Source organism: Paramisgurnus dabryanus, chromosome 7, assembly GCF_030506205.2.
Source record: "Paramisgurnus dabryanus chromosome 7, PD_genome_1.1, whole genome shotgun sequence".
Classification (NCBI taxonomy): Eukaryota; Metazoa; Chordata; class Actinopteri; order Cypriniformes; family Cobitidae; genus Paramisgurnus; species Paramisgurnus dabryanus.
In genome coordinates, this window is record NC_133343.1 from 2064732 (window position 1) to 2083315 (window position 18584).

Sequence of the window (18584 nt, forward strand, 5' to 3'; positions counted from 1 at the left end):
TTTATTTATTTTCTGTCCGCGGCCTAGGGCATCGGAGAGCACGTAACCGCTGTTATCTTTAGGAGGCGGCATTACAGACGCACACAAATCCATAAATGTTAGCCACTAATGAAGAGAAAACACACACACACACACAGCAGAGACTGAACCGCATGTTGCCACATCACAAACATGAAGCCCGGGCCCAGGTGGATTGGACGCAAGCTGTTCTCGGCAGCCCCTCCCGGTCCGAACGCACACTCCCAGCATGCCGAGCTGTCAGCCAGGAATCTCTCATAATGAAGGCTAAAATATTTTATTCAGATTTATTAATTTGAAAATGAAGCGTGCCTGTCGGCAGAGGGACAGCGCTTCTCAATCTGTCATCTGTGAGCCGGCGTGCGCTGACATCGCCATACATTTGTCTTGTCGTATCTGACAGTCAGATTCTCCCGGGCGCCTCTCCGTCAGGGATCACCCAGGGATTTTTTGAGAGGAATAAAACACATCCCGACAAGGAACAGCCTCTTTATTAATGCAAATTAGGCCTGAAAACATGCCGGCACCAGGCGCTTGGCTTTAGACACCTGAACGTGTGTGTGTGTATGTATGTGTGTGAGAGAGAGAGAGAAGGTAGTTTTAATAAAAGCAGTGTGCCGGTGGATGAGTGACTGTGGGGTTGAGATCTCCCACACAAATCTGCCACTCTCAGCAGTGACAGAGCCCTGGAGCTACAGAGGGTTTATCTCACCAAAGACCGTCCAGATACAAACCAACACAGCCGCCCACCGGGACTCTCGCTCACCCGCTGTCTTCGCCGCAGTAAATTGGGTGGCCGAAAGCAAACGCTGGCATGGAAGTTACAGTCGTTTGTGGTAACTTTTTCACTTTTCCATCACGTTGAAATACATGTGACTGGAAGTAACAAACTAATAAATTTAGACCTGCATAATCCTATTGACAAATTAATGTATGATGTGACAGGTTCAACATTCATGTCAATGGAAAACGTACAATTTCTGTTTTAGTGGAAGTCATTTTAATAAAGTTAAATTCAAAGTGTTCAAATGTTTATATGATTACATCTTAACTAAATAGTGATATATCACATATAGTGTACAGTGGGGTCTCAAGTCATGCGATTAAAATAGAATTCAAACCTGAAAATAGAGTCAGATGTAAAACAATGAAACATTATAACGTAAAATGATTCTGTCCAATTTCCATGCCACTAACCAAATGTAAGCAAATTGGTGACATTGACCTTACTAAGCCATTTTTAACAAAGGTACAGATGCTTCTCTCTCTCTCTCTCTCTCTCTCTCTCTCTCTCTCTCACTCTCTCTCTCTCTCTCTCACTCTCTCTCTCTCTCTCTCTCTCTCTCTCTCTCTCTCTCTCTCTCTCTCTCTCTCTCTCTCTCACTCTCTCTCTCTCACTCTCTCTCTCTCTCTCTCTCTCTCTCTCTCTCTCTCTCTCTCTCTCTCTCTCGTAAATTGAAGTTGGTGGCCACAGGATTGTTAAAAAGGGTAAGCTGTCAATCAAAGATGACTGAAGTGCTGTTGCATGATGGGATTGCTTGTTTGTAAGATCTGAGATGGGATTCTTCAATTACCCAAATGGATGAGATGTGTAAGGGGAAACAAGACATTCAGGTGGCCTAATTGTTTATTTTCTCCAATAACATGGTGGTCACTTTATTCTGACACAGACAGACCAGCCTGATCTCACGAGAATTCGTATTTTATGGGTTTGGTAAAAAGTGAATGGTACAAAGACATACAATTATTATTAAAAAGAAAACAATAATGAAACCCCAACGTCATGGGGTAAAAACAAATTGCACAAAAACATATGATTATCATAAAAATAACAACAATGAAACCTGCCCCTAACCACGTCATCACAGGGGTCAAAGCAAATTGTAAAAAAAAAAACGCTTATCATAAAAAAACAATAACGAAACCCTGTCCCTAACCCCCAACATCAAAGGGGTAAATGCAAATCACACATAATCATACAACTATCATAAAAACAATAACAAAACCCCGCCCCTAAACCCCAACGTCACAGGGGTAAATGCAAATCACAGATAAACATACGATTATCATAAAAAAACAATAACAAAACCCCGCCCCTAACCCCCAACGTCACAGGGGTAAATGCAAATCGTACCAAAACAAATGCTTATCATTAAAAAAAAAACAATAACAAAACCTTGCCCATAACCCCAACTTCACAGGAGTAAATGCAAATCACACATAAACATACGATTATTATAAAAAAAAACAATAACAAAACCCGCCCCTAACCCCCAACGTCACAGAGGTAAAAGCAAATCTTACAAAAACGTACGATTATTATAAAAAAACAATAACGAAACCCCGCCCCTAACCACAACGTCACAGGGGTAAAAGCAAATCGTACCAAAACAAATGCTTATCATTAAAAAAAAAACAATAACAAAACCCTGCCCATAACCCCCAACATCACAGGGGTATATGCAAATCACACATAAACATACGATTATTATAAAAAACAATAACAAAACCCGCCCCTAACCCCAACGTCACAAGGGTAAATGCAAATCACACATAAACATACGATTATTATAAAAAAACAATAACAAAACCCGCCCCTAACCCCAACGTCACAAGGGTAAATGCAAATCACACATAAACATACGATTATTATAAAAAAAACAATAACAAAACCCTGCCCCTAACCCCCAACGTCACAGGGGTAAATGCAAATCACACATAAACATACGATTATTATAAAAAAAACAATAACAAACCCTGCCCCTAACCCCCAACGTCACAGGGGTAAATGCAAATCACACATAAACATACGATTATTATAAAAAAAACAATAACAAACCCTGCCCCTAACCCCCAACGTCACAGGGGTAAATGCAAATCACACATAAACATACGATTATTATAAAAAAACAATAACGAAACCCTACCCCTAACCCAAACGTTACAGGGGCAAAAGCAAATCATACAAAAACATGCAATTATCATTAAAAATAATGAAACCCCTCTCCTAACCCCAATGTCACAGAGGTAAAAGCAAATCGCACATAAACACGTGATTATCATTTAAAAAAATTACGAAACCCTAACCCCAACGTCACAGGGGTAAGAGCAAATCGCACATAAACATACGACTATCAAAAAAAAAAATAACGAAACCCCGCCCCAGCCCCAACATCACAGGGGCAAAAGTAAATCATACAAAAACATGCAATTATCATAAAAAAAACCTATTACGAAACCCCTCTCCTAACCCCAACGTCATGGGTAAAAGCGAATCGTACAAAAATATTCGATTATCATAAAAACGAAACCCCGCCCATAACATCAACGTCACAGGGGTAAAAGCAAATTTTACAAAAACATACGAATATCATGAAAAAACAATAACAAAACCCCGCCCCTAACCACAACATCACAGGGGCAAAAGCAAATCCTACAAAAACATTCAATTATCATTAAAAAAAATAACGAAACCCGCCCCCAAATGCCAACGTCACAGGGGTAAATCAAAAACATGGGATTATCATAAAAAAAACAATTACGAAACCCTACCCCTAACCCCAATGTCACAGGGGTAAAAGCAAATCATTCAAAAACATACGAATATCATTAAAAAAAAGAAAAATTTCAAAACCCCACCTCTAACCACAAGATCACAGGGGTAAAAGTAAATCGTACAAAAATTTACAAATGTGGTCGTACGAATTAAAAAGAACGCGTTGGACAGACAGACAGAGCTCCAGTCATTTGCTGCTTTACATGTAATAAACCCCTTTCCCTACAATATATCAAGTACATCACAAATATTTATAAACTGCCTTGCACCAACATTACACTGGTGTTACCATGGTACAGTGATGTATAAAATGTAATACAGTTTTGATATTCTTGTCTATATTCTCGCCAGTCTCTTGTCCAGCTTTGCTTGAGAGTTTTAGTGTAATTACAGCGCTGACCTGGCGTTACTTCATTAAACCTTAATTCAAAGATATCATCATCTTTCATTCGCTCATCCCGCCCGTCCTGACTCTTTAGAAAAGAGCTTCTTAAATTTAAAAGCCTTTTTTATGTTGTTGTTTCTCTCTAATCGAGTGAATGGAGTCATAATTTAATATTTTAATGCATGTTAATGTGCTGTTTAACCTTTTCTCTACCATTAAGTATCTGTAAAAGGTTAAACCTTGAACATTGGCCGGTTCAGACACGGCACAATAACATCAAAACATCAATGTCTAATAGATCTGGGCTTCATTGTACAGACCCAGCCTAATGCAGATCATATTCAACAGACATTAAAAGAACGTTCAAGGTATAATACAACTTAACTATCTACTTCTAACAGTTGTGACATGTTCAGGTATTAATGGATATCATTTTGACATCCATTAACATTTATGCATTTGGCAGACATTTTAATCCAAAGGGAACTACAGTTCATTCAAAAATGTTTTTTATTAGTATGAGTGTTGCTTGAGATTAAACCTATAACCTTGGCCTTAAGATAAATTAAATTAAGGAACGTAACATAATACGCTATGTTACAAATGCGTAATCAGTTCTCATGCATTTACAGTTACATTCCTTTACATTACGTGAACCGTTGTTACTATAAGTTAACCTATGCTACGTTGCGTTACGCTAAGTTACGTTACACTACGCCAGTGGTTCTCAAAATATAAACAAACAAATGTGAATAAGGTGTGTTTCCATTAAGTTGTACGAGTGAATAACGGTGGTATTGATAACCTAGTAACCAACAGTATATAAAACAATCCATCTCCCATTTCTTGCATTTACTCTTTTTTCGCCACCTCAAGCGAGCGTAAAAAGTGCAATAAAAGCGATTTTTATTGAAAATTGGTGTTCGTTTTTGATGTGATACTTCATAAAGCGTATAAAGTCATGGTGATGGAAACATGGCTGCTGTGTGCTGTTCACAATGTTGCCATATCTGTTTGTTCATACTCCTGTGAGATTCAATTTCATTTATAAAATGTCTGAAAGTGTTTGCTATGGCTGGTTTACAATTGTTCATTAGATTCAAAACATTTTGCTGTTATTCTATAACTGAATTGTGGACATAAACAGAGCAGAAGTTAAAGTCTATAGAGTGAAACTTCATTCATCTCACTCTGACCCTGAGCCGTGAACATAAAAGCTCTCTGTACACGTTTAAGTGCATGTAAGGAGTGCGTGATTGAATTCTCTCAAGTACTTATGTGTCTCAATGGACAGTTTTCTACTCTGGGACTTTTCATTTGTATCTGTGGCAGTTGTGTGTGTGTGTGTGTGTGTGTGCGTGTGTGCGTGCGTGCGTGCGTGCGTGCTGGAGAACATCAGCTTTCAGATGTTCAGATGTCAGGTGCTTACAGGGTCAGTGGTCAAAGGCAGGTCAGGCACGTTTTACGGCTTGTTTTACAGGCCAGACAGTTTTAAAGACAGTTTATACGGTCATGGCATGGAAAGCAGACTTTTCCTTGGAATAAAAACTTTGATGTACTGGAAATTAGACAAATATTGAATATAAATATAATGCATATAAAATCTTTAATATTCATAACCAACACTCCCATACCCAGCCAGACCATTCAAAAACAACTGCATGGTTTATTCAAAAATTGTCATGGTTATGTTGTCACAATTCATTACTGCATTCACATATCAACATCTAAGGTGTTTATAAGTAAATGTGGGTGGTCAAATATAGATAGAAATATCATAAATATGTCATGATATTGATTACCTGTATAAATGATACAAAGCAAATTATGTCGGAATGTGGACATTTACATATAGGAATGTCAATGTAGAACAGAACAGGAGGAAGATGGGAGGTGAACCAGAAAAAAGAAGAGGAGAATAGGAGGAAGATGGGAAAAACAGGAGAAAAGAGGAGGAAGATGGGAGAAGAACAGGTGAATAGAGGAGGAGAATCACAGAGGAAGATGGGAGGAGAAGAGAGGAGAAAAACAGGTGAGGAGAATAGGAGGGGAGAATAAGAGGAAAGTGGAAATAGAACAGTAGAAGAGGAGAAAAGTAGAAATATGGGAGGCGAACAGGAGGAAAATGGGAGGAGAACAGAAGAAGAGGAGAAAAGTAAAAAGATGGGAGGAGAACAGGAGAAAAATAGGAGGAGAACAGGAGAAAGGTAGAAAGATGGGAGAAGAACATGAGAAAAATGGTAGGAGAAAAGTAGAAAGATGGGAGGGAAAGAGGAGGAAAATGGGAGGAGAACAGGAGAAGAGAAGAAAAGTATAAAGATGGGAGGAGAACAGAAGAAAAATTGGGGGAGAAAAGTAGAAAGATGGGAGGAAAACAGGGGGAAAATGGGAGGAGAGAAGGAGAAAGATGGGGGAAACAGGAGGAAAATGTGAGGAGAACAGGAGAAGAGAAGAGAAGTAGAAATATGGGAGGAGAACAGAAGAAAAATTGGGGGAGAAAAGAAGAAAGATGGGAGCAGAACAGGATGAAAATGGAAAGAGAACAGGAGAAAAGTAGAAAAATGGGAGGAGAACAGGAGAAAAATTGGGGGAGAAAAGTAGAAAGATGGGAGCAGAACAGGAGGAAAATGGAAAGAAAACAGGAGAAGAGGAGAAAAGTAGAAAGATGGGAGGAGAACAGGAGAAAAATGGAAGGAGAAAATTTGAAAGATGGGAGGAGAACAGGAGGAAAATGGAAAGAGAGGAGGAGAAAAGTAGAAAGATGGGATGAGAACAGGAGGAAAATAGGAGGAGAACAGGAGGAAAATGAAAACAGAGGAGGAGAAAAGAAGAAAGATGGGAGGAGAACAGGAGGAAAATGGAAAGAGAACAGGAGAAGAGGAGAAAGATGGGAGGAGAACAGGAGGAAAATGGAAAGAAGAGATCAGAAGAAAAGTAGAAAGATGGGAGGAGAACAGGAGGAAAAAGAGAAGAGAACAGGAGAAGAGGAGAAAAGTAGAAAGATAGAAGGAGAACAGGAGTAAAATGGAAACAGAAGAGGAGAAAAGTAGAAAGATGGGAGGTGAACAGGAGTAAAATGGGAGGAGAACAGGAGAAAAGGAGAAAAGTAGAAAGATGGGAGGAGAACAGGAGGAAAATGGAAGGAGAAAATTTGAAAGATGGGAGGAGAACAGGAGGAAAATGGAAAGAGAGGAGGAGAAAAGTAGAAAGATGGGAGGAGAACAGGAGGAAAATAGGAGGAGAAAAGGAGAAAAGTAGAAAGATGGGAGGAGAACAGGAGGAAAATGAAAACAGAGGAGGAGAAAAGAAGAAAGATGGGAGGAGAACAGGAGGGAAATGGGAGGAGAAAAGGAGAAAAGTAGAAAGATGGGAGGAGAACAGGAGGAAAATGGAAAGAAGAGAACAGGAGAAAAGTAGAAAGATGGGAGGAGAACAGGAGGAAAATGGAAAGAGAACAGGAGAAGAGGAGAAAGTAGAAAGATGGGAGGAGAACAGGAGTAAAAAGAGAAGAGAACAGGAGAAGAGGAGAAAAGTAGAAAGATAGGAGGAGAACAGGAGTAAAATGGAAACAGAAGAGGAGAAAAGTAGAAAGATGGGAGGTGAACAGGAGTAAAAAGAGAAGAGAACAGGAGAAAAGTAGAAAGATGGGAGGAGAACAGGAGGAAAATGGAAACAGAGGAGGAGAAAAGAAGAAAGATGGGAGGAGAACATGAGATTAGGAGCAGAGAATAAGAGGAAAATGGAAGGAATCCAGGACAAGAGAGGAGAAGGACAGGAGTCAAATAGGGGGAGAATAGGAGAAGAGAGAAGGGGAACAGGAAGAGACAAGAAATGGGAAAAGGGAAGAAGAAAATGGGAGGAGAACAGGAGGAGAAAAGGGGTGGACAAAGAAAAAAAGAAAATGGGAGGAGAACAGGAGGAGAAAAGGGGTGGACAAAGGAAAGAAGAAAATGGGAGGAGACAAGGGGAGAAAGAAAGAAGGAGAACAGGAGGAGAGAGAGAGAGAGAGAGAGAGAGAGAGAGAGAGAGAGAGAGAGAGAGAGAGAGAGAGAGAGAGAGAGAGAGAGAAGGAGAACAGGATGGAAAATAGTGCAGGAAGACAGAAGGGAAGAACATCAGTGCAGATGCCAAACTTACATAATGAGGCTTGTAAATAAACAAGCGAGTGATTGATGTGACGTGATGAGACGGACAGCACATGCAGGCTGTGACTACAACAACAACAAGACCCAGAACAGATGAACCAGAACCTCCTGAAGATGGCTGAGCCCAGTACTGTGTCATTTATGGGTTTCTCTTTGTCTCGGAGGCTTCATTGATCTGACTGTAGGCGAGTGATTAGTATGTCTGCTGTAACACAGCTCCTCTTTGTTCTCGCCTGTATTAACTCTTTCAGACTCATCTGTGGAGTCTCCGCCGCTGTGTTGCTCTGAGCGTCTCTGACGTTCCTTCGTGTCCAGGAACTCTAGCTTATATACCACGAGTCTGTTATAACAGAAATGTTGTTTTTAGGATGTGCAAGGTCTTGGAGATTTCACACCCATTAGTTATTACAAATCATATTAAAGGAATAGTTAACCTCAAATTGAAAATTTGCTCCTCAAGTCATCCTAGTTGTTTATCACTTTTATATCCACGTATGGTATATGTACAGTAAGACGATCATTGGTTTGATCATGTTTTGTCACAAAGCATATGACAACTAGTCACTAGTCAAGACTTGTGAGAAGCAATAATCATCTTATGTACTGACGTGGAGCTGGCATGCCGCCATTTTAGACCCTGAATGTGTTTACGTATTGATTGCTAAATATGAATAGTTTGTTTCTCACAAATGTATAGAAGTGAAGTGTGTATTATTCTAGATGTTAAAATATACTTCTTGAAAAGAACCATAAAGGTTAGCTTGATCTCTGGATCCTTCCAGTCATGAGGAATGACCCACGGCACAGACGAAAGTCTCTCAGACCGACCGATCCACTGCATCCCTGTCAGCCCGCGTTCGCTTAAGACACCCACCACAACTATAATGTGTAGGCAAACACACACACACGTGTCTAATGGATCTAGGTCTGCGTTTGTGTGATATAACATATGTTAATATTTACATAAATTTTTTTTTATTGCTTCAGATAAATTCACATACAGCTACATATCTTCACTATAGCCTTCGGTCATGCGTCAACAGCCATTGCTGTTTTGTTCCAGTTTTAAGAAAATAAAATAATTATATTATACTGATGACATGCGCAGGCCTGTGCATTTACAAAATTTAACTGTATTTATTATAGCTATACATTCAACTACCAAACAGAAGTATAAAATAATGACCCCGCTTTAAATACTGTAGAGACGCAGATGATCATCTCATGGTTTTCCATATGGATGAGAGACGAGGAATGTCGCTTCTTCCCCCACTTTTGTGTTGCATTTGACAGTGTCATCTGAAACGGCCACTGTTACTTAAAATAGCCATGAATATATTTCACAGAATCGCATTAGGGTGGCAATACTGTATTACCTTATCATACACACCGAGAAAGGAATTATGATAAGTTCCGTTTGGCTTTCATACATATAATTACCAGAAGAACGAGATTCAATTCTGCTTTTGCATCAGGACTTTATTGTGGATTGGCAACCAAACAGCGCACTTAAATTGTTTATCGCACAAAAGTACACAAGACATTTCCCAAAAATAAACATTGACATTTATTACTGTAACCATAAATACATTGTGAAAGTTAAATTTATAAGTATTTTTCACTCAAACATGTACATTTTAATGTGCTACCAGTTGAAGTATTTTTTTTTTAAAGTTGATCCAACTTTTCACTTTTTAAAGTGTAGGCCCAACATGCAAAATGATGATGATTTTGTAAATGCATAAAGAACGACAGAAGTCTAACTGAGAGTTTATATTGTGTGTGTCAATAATTGATCGCACAATTGTGGTCGGCACAAATCATGTTTATTTTTGTTTCAACTGAGCCGTATTTCATGTAGTCTTGCTGATATTTTCTTTTAGCTTTGTTCGTGTTTTTTGGGAACGAGGAGGTGCATGCAACCGGTTCGTGTTACACATCTGCCAAATTTGTTACTTTGTGACTTTTATCAAGCGACAGATTAATTTTGTAAAAAAAATAAAATGCTTGGATTGGATAAAGAGCCCATGAGGTCAACAATGTGCCATCCATCGCTGTTTCTCTACTCAGTGTTTGAGAACAAATGCCTGACACTAGGGGTTTGCAAATTGGGGTCCGTGGACCCACAGGGGTCCCCCAGAAAATTTAAAGAGAAAAAAAAACAAAGCAGCCAATGATTTAAGTTTGCAAACAATTTTCTGTCTTTATAATATTACAATTACTATTTATGTAACACAGTTTAAATGTTTCTTTATAAAAAAAAGTTTGAAAAACCCTGCCTTACATAACTCCATGTGGTGTATTTTACAACATTTCAGGTGTTTTTAAGAAAGGTGTAACCGTAATAACAATTATACAGCATTTAATCGTGATTATGAAAGTTGAAAGATTTTAAAGGTTGAAGGCCTGATATTACAACGACCGGGCTACTGGCAGATTATTTGCATCGGTGTTGAATTTGAAAGCGTAGGCTTGTTAGGATCAGCTGATGAGCGAAAATGTTTGCTGTGTGTTGGACAAGACAGATGTTTGGACAGTGTGACGGTCTCTTCTGCAACATAAAGGATCTCTCAGGGACCGCGGTTACGCTTGGCAGATGGCAAGATGCAGACTGCAGAGACGCCGCCACAGTGCACACTCTCGCTGCCAGGTACACAACTGTCCTTTCACAAAGCCAAATGAAAGATAAACAGAGAATGCAACAGCAGTTTCGTCGGCGATCGTCTGTAAAGTCGAATGCATTCCAAGAAAATCCGTCTATTAGCCAGAGGGTCATTGCTCAATTTAGATCAGGGAAAGCAGCCCAGAGTGTCTTCCATTTATTTCTGCTGCTGGACTCGCTCTCGGTCTCGAGTTAAAGAGGCATCTCTCAATCATACACACTGGATGGACTGTGTGTGTGCGTGTGCGCGCACTTGTGTGTTTTTCTCTCTTTCCCCGTGGCAGGAGCGGTAGAGTGGATGTGTTGGACCTGGAAGGCACTTTTCAGCCTGGTCACACACACTCGGGCCCTGCTGCTTGGCTGCGCACCATGGGTCACCGGCTTACATTAGAAAAACCCAGCCGAATACATTCATGCGTGTTACTCCAACATACCTGAAAAAACACAACACTGTGCACAGAGTCCAAAAGAGAACAACGCGACATGATCAAACGAGACGTTTGAATAAAAATGTACCGCTTGAAGATTGAATTATTTCATATCGGTATAAAAATGTCAGGATTTGGCACGGTTGTCTGTATCAAATGAAGAACAAAATCATTTGATGGTTAATCTTGGATTAAGCACATTAACAGGGCGAGATCTGAAATGAAACGCAAGGTCGATTGTTTTGATCGGGGCTTTCACACCTCTGTGAGATAAATCTATTTCTTGGCAGCAGGCTGGAAAATGAGACGGAGACACGAGGAGAAAATGGAGGTCTGCCGCTGGTCACAGTGGAAACTAAGACAGACCCCCAATGTGAGTCACTACACCTTTTCCTCATTATATTGGGGTCACAGCCAGTGGCGCCCCCAGGATTGTTTTCATGGGGGGGCACAAAGGGGCCAGTACAAATCTTAGGGTGGCACAATTAAAAAATTTTTTATGCCTGAATCTAATGGTCAACAGTTTTCCCATTGCTTTTAATGCTACTTGTATAGTTGTTCTTATTTATTACTAGTATATGATTTACTAGAGACAAATACAAATAATTTAAAGATCAGATGGTGGAATAGTATTAATCTATCAAAGATGAGTATCGACCGATCATCGTTTGATTTGTGTATTTAAAATACATTATTTTATTACAATGAGTTATATCCAGTGTTATCCAGTTAACATACTGTAATTAAAGTGACATACTTTAGTCCTTAACACGTTTCTAGTCTTCTATAAAGTTTTCTCGACGTGGGCACCAATCTTACCTCTCTCTCTGTCTCTCGCTCTCTCTCTCTCTCTCTCTCTCTCTCTCTCTCTCTCTCTCTCTCTCTCTTTCTCTCTCTCACACACACACACATACACATACACATACACACACACACAAAGACGCGTTTGAAGGGAAAAGCGCGTGTTTTCGGCAATTGCGCAGCCCAATTCGCGTCATTGGCATTTCGCATCGCCCCTTGCGAGGACGCGTCTGTCTGATTGCGTCTTTGCATTGACTTTGTATGTAATCTACTCGCGCAAATCGTTGAACTTGCGTTTGGTGAGTATGCCCCATAATGAATGGAAACACATTATTCCCTTCGCGGCACCGCAGGCAGTGAGTGCACATGCACAAGTGCAGCGGGTACACTGGCAAGAGTAGAGCGAGACCTTCAGCCTATGTGCCGGGCACGGGCGTCATGCACCATTTTTTAAGGGGGCACAGTGTGCACAGCTCACAGAAATGTGTGCATACACAGACATCAAACGAAATATTATAGATTCTTCAGTCTTTTCTATGGCACTTACATTTGTAACAAGCTAAGCGCCCCAGCCTTCATGCAAAAACCTCCAAAACAAAAGTGTTGACTAACTTTTATATCAAATACTATTCAATCGGATTATTGACATATTGGCATCATATTTACATCTGAAACGGCATGTTTTGTTTATTTACGTTTTGTTTAATGACTTCTAATTGTGTCATTAATGCATTTTGCAAAACAACTGCATTATCCTATGAAATTAATGTAATTATAAATCCATAAAGTACATAAACAACGAAAATGACATAAGCTATAGCCACGTGATTGATTTTAATGTTCAATAACGATTTGAAACAATATGTTTAGATAAAATTATTAGAGTAACAGACTTTTTTATTAAATGTTACCTCGTATGTGAGCATGTGTGATTCTGCGCCCCCGTGAACTCTGGCGAACTTTGGCGTTGTGCCAAGAAGATAAATCTAGAAATCTCTACTAATATAAAGTCCAGACGGTCACATTTTAAACTATACATTTTCTACACAGAGGAGGTTAACAGCACATTACTGTCCTGGGGTTTGGAAATGTTGTAAGCGTTTCTTAGACGTTTTTTATTTCCTCAGATAGCCAAATGCAACAGCAAAGCTTGTGAGCGCGCTCCGACGCTGATGACGCCAGAATAAAGAAATTTAACACGATCAAAGCGGCAAAAATGACAAGTGAAAGTGACAATGATGCAGCACAGAATTGATAATATTGCGCATATTAAACAGATTAAAAGACAAGTAACAGATTAATGGATGCTTCTTTGATTTTGAGGTTGCATGCAAAATCCAGTTGGCTCAAAAACCGAGGGTCAGTTTGAATGGGCATGACGTCTCTAGTGCCGGGGTTTAGCCCCGGGTGGCCCCAGCCCAATTTAAACCCTGACAGTGATTATCTAAGTTGAAACAATATGCTCAATATTAATAGAATTAACTGAGTTTTACTTACTAGTTTGTGAGTTTCTTCTGTAATGCATGCAATGGCTGAACAGGAGCGAACAGGACGTCACGTGTACGTCACATGGATGGTAGTGCGGCTGCGCGTAATCGCGGGTAAAGGAGAGGGGAGGGGTTAAGGTTGTATTCTATTTAACACATTATACAAATGTATTTTATTTTTTTACATAGCTTTTAGTGTACATTTTAATGAATACATATTACTACTATTATTTCAATCTAAAAATCTCAAAAAAAAAAAATTTTTTTTTTTAAAATCTCATTCTGTTTGGGGGGGCCACTGGGGGGGCCAGTGACTTTTATGGGGGGGCCGCGGCCCCCCCTGGCCCCCCCTTGGGGGCGCCACTGGTCACAGCCACAATAAATAAGGATAATTAAAAACAAACATATGTTTTTACATTTATTCTTATATATATCTTTTGTAAGAATAGCATTATTTTATATATAAAAAATAATAAATAGTAGTACTTCATATACATCACAAACATTACATTGAATATTTATTACATTGATACTTATATTATACTATCCTACATGAAAAATTACTGTAATTTTTTTTATAATGAATAGGCTACAACAAAATAGGATTTACAATTATTATAATAAAATACTACAGTAAACTGCAATTAATAGACTATAAATAAGGGTAGTATAATATACTACATATTTTATATTTGGGATTATATTTATTATTTATTTTAATATTAGTCGATTATGTTTTATATTCATATTAAAATTTGTCCCAATTTCCTGCACAAAAATATTCACGTGTTCAATAAAAAACACACACAGCACAATAATGTCCACAATAATGAACAGAAATGAAAAGCTGTCTCTCAGGAGGACACGAAAGCGCGTTCCCGCGTCTCATCTCTCGTGCGCAATGATTGACGTGCGCTGAGAGCCGTCTGTGGGCGGAGCAACGCGATCCAAGCGTCCAATCGGACAGCGAGGGCGGAGCTTAAGCATCAGTCCGAGCTGTTAGTGTTACAATGTAACAAAAGCAGCAGGATGAAACATTGAAATAACGCGCGCGTGTGTCAAGCGCTTGCCTTTACGCGGGAACCGATTAGTAGCAGCGCAACGCGGCACCGACAGCTCACGCGCACGGGTCCATTCAGCGTGTAAGGTCCGGCTGACACCGGCGGTAAGCGTGCTCAAGGTCTTGGCAAGAGGAGCACCGGGGTCAGGGTGAGAAACGGGACCGGTCCGGAGAAACCTCCGCCGCAGCGTGACAGGAGAACGTACGGGGCCGACATGGACGAGCAGCCGCGCCTGATGCACGCTCACGCGGGCGTGGGGATGAGCGGGCACCCGGGTTTGTCTCAGCACATACCGGAGAACAGCGACGGTGACGGGAGAAAGCAGGACATTGGAGACATCTTACAACAGATCATGACCATCACAGACCAGAGTCTGGACGAGGCGCAGGCCAGGTGACAACCAACACTTATTACACTACTAAATACACAAGAGTAAAATTAAATAAGTGCCAATAATTATTGAATCAAATAACATAAATAACACATTTTATACATGAAGTTTATATGGAGCAATAATTTACACACATATATAATTGTTTATAAAAAGTGTAATTAATTATTGATTCATTCAAATGATTATTAATAAAATTATTACGTAAATTATTACGTTTTAAAGAAGAAATAATTCAGTTATACTCAATATTAATTATAATGCAAATTAAAAGTGGGCATGCATGCACACTTTTTTACATTTTAGGGTAATTAACCTCCCAGGTGAATAAATACTGTAGTATACTTAAGTATTTACTATAGTAAACAACTGTAAAGTAATCACTACACTTTTTTACTATTTGTAACTATAGTGAACTCAAAATTGTAGTACATACTGTAGCCTACTACTTTAATATTTACTATAGTAAGGTTCAAAACACAGAATTTTACTATAGTAAATACTACTTTAGTTTTTTTAAGTGAGCTGATTTGGTGTATTGTCAGTAAATGTAAAGTGTCATACAATCTCACAGGTATTGTTCAACCTGTACCATAATATAAGAAATCCACATAAAACCTTCACAATCTTACTGTCATTTTGTGTTTGCTTTGTTTATGACAGCTGGCTCACACTACAACTACAGTTTTACTGTGGTATGACTACAGTAAATGTAGTATTTGTGTTATGTTGATTGTCTGCATGGGTTTAGATGTTTGCTATCAGTATATTATTTGGCTGCATATATGCACATCTGATGTTATTGATAAAAGTAGATATTGAATGAGAACACAATAGCTGTTGTCAGTGTCTGGTGACAGACATCAGGGGATTTTTTTTGACATGTGGTGCTCATTTTTTGTCAATAGAAATGAACAGATGCCAAGGTGACAGACAGCATTGAGACTTATATCATATGTGTAATGTTGGCCTTTTACAGAGGTTTTTAATTTATAATTCAATAGATTTGAAAATCTTCTTTTTGTTCAGAAGTGTGAATAGTTCATATTGCAAAAATAAAAATAAAAAAAATAAGATAAATTGCAAATAATTTCTAGAGATGTTATTAAATTAATTCACCTGATAGAGTATTTTTTATTTTAGATGAATTATGTAAACAGTGAACGATTAAACTAGTTCTGGGTTGTTACAGACACAGCTGAAATGTATATAATTAATGAAAATAACTATTATTATTAATTGCATTTTTTGCAAAAAATATTAGTCGTTTAAATAAAAATGCATTTGATTTCACTAAGACTAAGATTAGCCAACAGGCCTAGAAAATAACTGTGTAGCAGAGTGAAATATTGAGCTTTTCAAATGCTTACCGTGGCCTTTCCCTGTGTTTCAGGAAACACGCTCTTAACTGTCACAGAATGAAGCCGGCTCTATTTAACGTCCTGTGTGAAATCAAAGAGAAAACCGGTAAGTGATGTTATGCCTTCGAAATATACATCATGATCGCACGGGCCATTTAGCATTATATCCATCAAAGGATTGCATTGTTGAACATCACTTGGATATTTCGACTGTGGCTCTTTATTTCAGCGTCTGCTCGAAGGTTTCGCGTTGCATTTAAACGTTTGCACGTCGTGACGTATTTACTTACGTAAATAACAGCAGGAAAAAATATTATAATTGGAAACGCAGTGTTGTGTTGTAATGCCATGCTGTGATTTTCTTTATGTATTTCAATTTTTTACATTGTGATTGGCTGGTGTGTGAATGTGGCCTTGTGGGGAAATGAAGGAAACCGTCCATAAACCTCTCATTGGTAAATCCTATTTACAGTATCGCTCTCATACTGTACTCGGTTTGTCTTTTTGCTCCCAAAACATCAATCCGGCCCTGTTCTGGTTAGGAAAGTATAATATTAAATTACAAACCACCATAACTCGCCTAGCTGCGGTGTTTATTTTGGGCTGTTGAATGAAATTTGTGTTTGTGCATTTTTGGAGCTGTCAATCATGGATTTTGTGGGTCTGATGTAATTTTCCAGCCATCAGAATGATTTAATATGTTGTATATGTAATAGATGATCTGCTGCTGGAAAAGGGGCAAAAGTCACATTTGTGGTGAGCGTGTCACAGTGGCTGTAGTATTGGTTTTTTATGCGGCTTCCTCGAGAGGAGGAATTACGTGTGATTTGCACTCGCGAGATATTGAGACGCTATCGCTCGGTGGTGGAAAACGGTTCCAGTGTGTTTCACAGTCATTAGTGCATGAAATAAAAAGGAGTAGATGAGGGATAAAGCAGATTTCTTTATCGTTATCTCTCTGCCGGCCCTGTTCCAGCTGTGAGACGGTGGGAGATTGTTTATTTTGTCTCCTCGGCTGCCTGCCGTGATGCTCCTCGATGATGTTTTCATTGAGTTTCAGGCCCGAGCGCGGCCTGCTGCTAAGCTCCTGCTCTGCGTCCGAGAGAGGAGTGACACACAGCTATGCGTGGAGTTTCACTCCCTGCCGTTTCCTTCTCTGTTTGTTTTTCTTTTCGGAGTTCACTCAGAGTTCGAGCTCACATGAAACGCCGAGCGTTCACGGACGTATCCCAGACTGCACCGCTCCTCTGCGCCCAGTACATCAAAAATATGAAGGGCCAAAAGTTGGAACCTCGTCTGGGTCCCAGTTTGAGCTTCAGAGGACAGCACGGGGTAAAAAGAAGAGTTTATATTTGAGATTTGTTTATCTATCATTGCTGGTATTGTAAAAATGTTATAATTTGTAGGTAACAGCTGTTTTAGTTTAAACTTGAATGGATGAAAACATTTGACATGGGTCACGTCTGAAAATATTTTGGAGTTTATTTCGTGTACGATTGTTGCTTTGATTTGAGAATTAAAGTTTTTTGTTTTGTTTGATGTATGTGGTTTATCGACAAATGTGTGCTAAGGAACATTGGAGATCCTAGATTTATCACAATATAATACATTAAGTTCTCACTTGTGAATGATATTTTAAAATGCAAAATATTTTGTTACAGCCGAAAGACGGCTTATTTGTGTTACTTAAACAAGATATTTAACAGAATAATAAAAAAATTATTGTCTTATCGGCAGTTTTAAAAAAGTTTTAAAAGTTTGCCCTTTAATGTTTAATTCTCTCAAAAATGCAACCCTGTCTGTAAAAATCAGGCTAAAGGCTCAAAATCGCATTTGTAGTACAAAGTTTAATTTCAACCATTAGTTTCACACTAATTTTAATCTTTGCCTTGGCTTTACTCAGGCAATATTCAAGATATCAAGATTATATTTTCACTAAATGTTTTTTACATTATGTAGGATGATATTATTTAGAAAACAGTAAATCTTAAAAAATAAAATTTTCCAATAATTTACAAATTATTTACTATTAATTATTTAAATATTTACACATCACATTTACTATTATTTTGTATCATTTTTAATTATTTATATAAAATAAATCACATTTAAATATAAAATATTTTTAGTTTCACTGGGATTTTCAAAATAAAGTTAAATAATGATTTGTTTGTTTTATTAATTTGATAATCTTCTTCTATTGTGACATTTCAAATGCGTAGTCTTGTGGTTTTTAGTAAAAAATCCTTTTGGGACATTTAAACGAGTAAAACCTGTACAGTCAAATAC

At 38.6% G+C, this 18584-nt stretch overlaps 1 protein-coding gene across 4 annotated transcripts in view; it reads left to right on the top strand.

Annotated features, from left to right (window-relative positions):
- The first annotated feature begins 14492 nt into the window (after window positions 1-14492).
- pbx1b (pre-B-cell leukemia homeobox 1b) overlaps window positions 14493-18584 on the top strand; it is a 78966-nt gene continuing 74874 nt past the window's right edge. For 2 of the 4 annotated variants that reach the window (XM_065293861.1, XM_065293865.1), the window contains exons 1-2: window positions 14493-14936; window positions 16328-16401. In XM_065293861.1, coding sequence (XP_065149933.1) covers window positions 14758-14936; window positions 16328-16401 — 253 coding nt within the window. In that variant the 5' untranslated portion in view covers window positions 14493-14757. Of the gene's footprint in view, window positions 14937-16327; window positions 16402-17317; window positions 17628-18584 lie in introns of those variants that run through there. The other 2 variants (XM_065293860.1, XM_065293864.1) reach the window with 1 other exon arrangement.